The sequence below is a fragment of the Neomonachus schauinslandi genome, chromosome 14 (genome assembly GCF_002201575.2).
Source record: "Neomonachus schauinslandi chromosome 14, ASM220157v2, whole genome shotgun sequence".
Taxonomy (NCBI): Eukaryota; Metazoa; Chordata; class Mammalia; order Carnivora; family Phocidae; genus Neomonachus; species Neomonachus schauinslandi.
This window is the reverse complement of record NC_058416.1, coordinates 91,010,340-91,016,339: the sequence shown is the minus strand read 5'-3', so window position 1 is coordinate 91,016,339 and position 6,000 is coordinate 91,010,340. Positions and strand designations below refer to the sequence as shown.

Below are 6,000 nucleotides of genomic sequence, written 5' to 3'. Positions count from 1 at the left end.
CAAACCAACAGCAACTGGAAGACACAGCCGTCAGGCCACCCTCCCCAGGCCCGTGGGGCCAGCAGCCCTGCCAGCAGCAGTCGGCCTCTGCGGCCACACGGAACGCGCTCGCTCCCCTCCACGGGCATGTGCCCGTGAGACGCAGAAGGCGTCTGCAGGTGACCAACAGGAAGCTCCGGGGAAGTGAGGCTGTGGGAAACCCTGTGGGGCTGCCAGGACGAGGGAGGGCTCAGGTGCTCGCAGCGGGGCCGGGACGAGGCGGACCGTGAGTGTGGAGAGAGCACTCGGGGGTGGGGGGGACTGGGAGCTCTCCCCGCAGCGGGCCCACCCCGCTTCTCCCCCAGAAGGGGCATTCACCTGCGGCCAGGCCTGAGCGGTCAGCGCCCACAGCCCAAAGCCCCTGCACTGGAAGGCGAGCGTGGCCCGCGGGGCGCCAGCCTGCACAGGGCCCCTCTTCTCAGAGCTTGTGACGGCTGATTCAGCAGGTTGAGGACATTCTTCACCTCCTCACACACCCGTCTGCCTCCGCCTGACCCTCGGGGGCTCGTGGGGGCCCTCACCTCCCCCACAGGACCTGGCCCCTCTGGTCCCAAGTCCCCATCACGGCGCCCAGGCTAACTCGCCCTCCTCGTACTGCAGCCGCAGGGTCCTGTATGCCCATGGCGGGTGCCCCGGGGGACAGTCACTTGGCCACGGGAGGACCAGAGCCGGGAGGGCCACCCACGACCGTGCATCAGGCTTCGGGCCCAGCAGTGGGCTCTGTCACATGGGAGGGTCAGAGGTGAGGAAGCCTGTCACGGGGGCCAGGATCCCCACATCCAGACAGCAACAAGGAGAGGGTCCCACGGTGAAGGCAGAGTGTTTCTTGTGTTTAGTTTGCGGGGTGTGTTCTGAGCGGCAAGATGGCCAGTCAGCGGCCTCCCTGCTCACACGGTGGACAGGTCCACGCGGTGGGCAGAATGGCTGCTCTTGTCCCAGGGGCTGAGCTTGGTGGACACGGTGCCTGGCCGGGTCCCATTCATCTGCAAATCACAGAGGAGTGAGCTGTGGACTCGGTCCCAAGATGGGAAACCAGGCCCCAGGGAGTGCGGAAGCGCTGGGCCAGAAAGCTGCGTGAGGCTCCCCTCCACCCCAGCAGGGGCGCCCTCCCCCGTCACTTCCGGGAGCTGCTGTGTGCACGCGTTCACTCGAGCCCCGCTGCCCGTCCGAGCACTCACCCCCGTGCACTCACCGCGCTCAGCCCACCCCTGCTGCAGGCTCTGGAGTCTCAGGAGCGAACAGTGCTCACCAGATCCTGGCTCCCACGGGGTACCCGCCCGTGGGAGGCGCGAGAGAGCCACACGCGCGTCAGTGAACAGAACATGCGGGTGTGGCCGTGGCTCAACACGGCGCCAGGGACGCCGTTACTCCGCACTGCCCGGGAAGTTCCTCCTGAGGGGAGGACCCCTGAGCCAGGCCCTGGGCTCATGCAAGGGGCAGCGGCGCCATGAGAACACGCATCATCTGGCCCAGGCACCTGGGGGTCCTGCTTGTGTCTGCACTTCCCGCAGGAGGGTGAACCAAGCCCGCTGTGGGGAGGACAGGCTTGTTGAGATCCCTGAGCACCAAGACCCCCGTTCTCGGGTGTCTGCAGAGGGAAGAGACCCCTGCAGGGGAGGAGCTCCCTGAAGGCCGGGCTGTGCCTGGTGACGTTCATGCCTCCCCGGGGCACTAGCAACATGCCCAGGGTCTGTCTCCTGGTCAACTGATCCTTCCATCCTCCTAAGTCAACACGGAAGTCGTGCCCCTGGGAAGTGGGCAGGAGGTCGTGGGAAACCACAGGACAGAGGACCCTGCCGTGGGCATAACGTCACCACAGAGCACAGGCCGTCTGCCGGCCACGTCAACCGTGAAAGGGCTGGGCAGCAACCACGAACACCCGAGCCTCACGACCACAAGCCCGAGCGGGGCAGCTAGCTGCCTGCCAAGGTCAGGCTCAGGGAAGCAAGGAGAGGCGCACCGGGCGCTCTGGGTTTAGGAGGCCCAGGAGGGCAGAGGCCTGGTGCACCTCAGCAAAGCTGGAAGCCACTCTGGCTTTCCAGGTGACAAGGACAGAAGACAAGAGCCTGAGGGCCCATGAGGCTAAGGGTGCAGGCACGCAGGGCAGGATCGAAGCGAGAGCAGCGGATGCAGACAAGACACCGCAGGGCACTCACGACATCGGAGCTGAAGGGCTTCGCGTTAGTGTTGCGGGTGGAGCTACTCGTGAGGGTCCAGACCTTGGTTTTATGTTTGAAGGCAGCCCTCACCTTTGAAGGCAGAACAGAGGGCTGGTTAGAAGCAATTTCAGTGGCGGAAACAGCAACAATGAGAGGTTGTTCTCAAAGGGCCCTAGGTTTTGTGCCGAAATAAAGTCCCAGAATACCAGCTGCAGGGTATGGGCAGGATTTGGAAGCATCATATCCAGACTCACTGCCTCATTCGGCAGGTGCAGACTCTGTCCCCACCACCGTACCAGGGCCTGTGGAGGGAGAAAGCTGGATCTGGTGTGGTCCCTGCTGGCCTCATGCCAGTTCTGGACAGGGCACCGGACATGCTCAACAAGGAATGGTGGAGGGGGCAGAGTGTGACCAGCAGCATAAACAATGGAGAAGAAAGTGAACAAATGCAAACATGGGGTGGGCCATGCATGGCTCAAAGCCACGTCCCCTTCCCATCTTGTGGACCATAGTTTTGGGCCCTGCTCGGCTGCTCCCTGGCTTGACAATCATGTGACCCCTCCGCCACTGGTCACCATCATCTTCAGCGACTCACCCTGCTCCCCCACCCCCCCGCCCGCAGCATCCCTTCCCTCCTGCCTGGCCTATGTATCTGTACGAACAGACCCTCCGCAGAAACGCACAGATGGGTGGTACCTCTCCGTCTGTTCCCACTCACCACTCCAGAGGTAGCTCCCCATGACCGAGCCTGGTGGGGTCTCAGACGTCAAGCCCACGATGTAAGCGTAAGTATGGGTCTCGGGGAACGGGGTCTGGAGCAACCTCCACCCTCCCCATGGCCAAGTGCATGGCAGGTCAATGCCCAGACTGCACTTGAGAATGAGCCCACTCCAGCTGCCCCAGTGCCCGTGGAGGGCATGTGACACAGTCCTCCCTAAACCCTATAGTCAGGAGACCTCCTTCTTACGCCCAGACAGCTTCTTCATGCCTTTGGGGAGGGCTGCTGGAAGGACGTCTCTCCCTAACGTGCCAGACAGCAAGCAAGCAGGTCTAGATTCTGCAGGTCAGCTGCCCCCCACCGTCTCCATTGCCCCTGTCCTCCAGAGAGCCAGCAGGGCCTGTGAGATGCCAGGAAGGGGCTCCTGGATGTTGCTCAGCGACCAGGATGCAAGAGAAGGGCTGACAGAAAGCACCCCCACTGCACACAACCTGTTGCCACTACCAAAGCCTATTCAGGTTTACGCTCCCGGACACCAGCCCGGACACCAGCCCGATGGGCAAGACTGTCCCTGCGCCCTGTGCCCTTTCAGAAATGAAAACACCGCCTCACGTTTTCAGGAAGTAGAACAGACGTACCTCTGAATTCAGGAGACAATGGAAAAGGAAGATGAAAAACCCCTGGGGAGGAAGAGAACACAGGATTAGGCCTCGCATTTTGTCACGGCACTTTCCGAGGCTCCCTCCCAAGGCCACGTGGGTTTGGGAGTGGCACTGGTGTGGCTCACTCCTGGGAAGCCTGCAGGTGAGCTGGGGGACAATCCTATGGTTGGAGAACAGAGAGGGGTTCTCTGTCCTGCCCGGGTGGCAACCTGCTCCACACACACCCGCTCGTAAGCTGACAGCCTGCCTGGCAGTCCCAAGGCGCTCACCTGTAAGGAGTTGAGGATGGCAAATATGTACTGGAAGGCCAAGGCCTGGCTGTTGACAGCAAGCACACCAAAGATCCACGAGGTTCCCAGGATGGGCAGCAACACGGCCACGGCTTTTGCCGTCAACCTGAAAGAGAAGTGGAGATGGCCACTCTGGGGGGCAGGCAGGTGAGGTGGGTCTAGGGGACTGTCCTCTCAATGTGAGGCCTCTGAAAGGGAGCAGACACAGCCCTGCTGGGCCCGGACCTGGTCTCCATCCTGCAGGGAACCCTGGGTGAGGAGTGGGCCGCTTGGGACCTGAGACAGGGTCCCTGGCCACGCCAGCAGCCCTGCCCCCGCGCCCCTGCTGCTTGCACTGGGCGCCCAGCAGCCATCATGCCCTCTGGGCACCCTCAGCTGATCACCCGGATCCAGCCGGCCCCAGTGCTGGATGGAAATGCTGACTCCAGGCACCCACGGAGGACAGCAGAGCCAGGGCTCCGGTGTGGGCCCAGCAGGGTAGGACACATGCTCAGAACCAGCCTCACAGGCTGCTTCTCAGAATGTGGGTTCCGTGGAGTGTGGTCCCTGCTGTGTGTGCAAGCCCAGAGCAGAGCTAACACCCAGTCAGCCCCCAGTGAGTGCCAGCCGAGCGAATGAGACAAAGCCCACGTGGTCGCCGGGCTCCAAGCCGTTTCTGACAGACCTCGCAGTCTACCCTGACTTCTGAAATAGCTCGGCTTTGCACACTGGGGGTTGTGCACCCGGGCTTCAGAGGAAGCCTGCAGACCGAGGTGCGGTGTGCTCATCACTGGGCGCACGGACAACACACCTGCTTCCCTCGCTAGACCACGAGCTCCCACGGCTGGGCGGGGGCTGCACCGCAGCACCCCCAAAGTGCAGCAAAGCGCCAGGGCCCAGCAGCTCTCAGGAGCTGACCGCTGAATGAGGAATGAATGAGCGAATGAATGAGGGACAGACCGACCAGTGTGCACACATCCAGCCTCTCTGGGAGGAGGTGCACCACGGCCACACTGAGCTTCCTGGCGGGACACCCAGGATCCCGGCCCCGGCAGCTTCTGCCCACAAACCCTGAAAACCAGAGAATGCTGCTCACAGATCAGCTGCCTGGGGAGCGGCAGCCCCACGTCTTCCTAAAGCCAATACAGTCAAAACACCCAAATCTGGAAACAAAGCATCATGGACTATGTAGCTTCATCTTTACATCCTGGAAAATCCGTATGGGAAAAGAGCCGTCTCGAGAAATGGGTCTCAAATTGCGCTGTTTTTTCTTAAAAACTGAGGCATCAAGACAGACAGCTGGAGGTCTCCAAGGCCTTTTGTTAACACGGCCAGAGCTGTCGGGGTCCCCTCGTCACGTGCAGAAGGAGCAGGTCCCTGCACTGGGAGGAGGCCCCGGGCAGGTGGACGCACCTCATCCCGCTGCTCCCCGGGCCTGCCCTGCGTGGGGCTCAGTCCACGTGAGCCTCCTCCGTGTCGTCCCATGGCTCGCGGGGTGGGGGTCCTCGTGGTCCTCAGCCTCACCCCTGCCCCCAGGAGCCTGGATCTCACTTGTGAAAACGGAATGTTCCCTGCTCCTCTCCGGGGAGTCTGGACTCCCCCAGGAAACAAAGACTAGGAGGACGCGGAAGCCCCTTCAGGCTCCTAAGGAAGCATGTTGTCCTGTTGGTCACTGAGTGTGCAGTTGCTCCCCCAGAGGAAACGGCCACATTGAAACCGAGGGCCGGGAGGAGGAACGAGCCCAGAAGCCGACCAAGGATGCGGCAGGTGCCGACCCCCTGCCTGGTCTGGAGCCCGGGGGGACCGGGCCACACGGGGGACCCCAGAAGACAGTGAGAGGGCCCCGCGGAGCCAGGCTCGGCCGCTGGAGGACAGAAGCCCCAGCACCGGTCACGCAGCCGGGTCACACCGCAGAGCCGCGAGTCTGTCCAGAGACGCCACCTGAGCTCTCCCGGGAGGAGCGCGACCCTGGGCCTTCGGGTGCAGGACACGGGAGGCCTCAGCGGTCGGGCCAGCAGCCAAGGTTCTGCAGAGACGGGGAAATGTGCTCCCCGTGCCCGGTCCCTGACCCCGGCCAGCCTCCACTCGGGGAGCAGAGATGCAGGGGTGGAGGGAGGGAGGCTGCTTCCTGGGGGCCGTGACGGGGGACGACG

At 62.8% G+C, this 6,000-nt stretch overlaps 1 protein-coding gene across 1 annotated transcript in view; it reads right to left on the bottom strand.

Moving 5' to 3' along the window:
- Nucleotides 1-861: 861 nt before the first annotated feature.
- ADGRD1 (adhesion G protein-coupled receptor D1) overlaps nt 862-6,000 on the bottom strand; it is a 124,073-nt gene continuing 118,934 nt past the window's right edge. Inside the window, exons 23-26 of the mRNA XM_021698578.1 lie at nt 3,848-3,974; nt 3,555-3,596; nt 2,196-2,288; nt 862-1,022 (exon numbers count right to left, since the gene is read on the bottom strand). Coding sequence (XP_021554253.1) covers nt 927-1,022; nt 2,196-2,288; nt 3,555-3,596; nt 3,848-3,974 — 358 coding nt within the window. The 3' untranslated portion in view covers nt 862-926. The remainder of the gene's footprint in view (nt 1,023-2,195; nt 2,289-3,554; nt 3,597-3,847; nt 3,975-6,000) is intronic.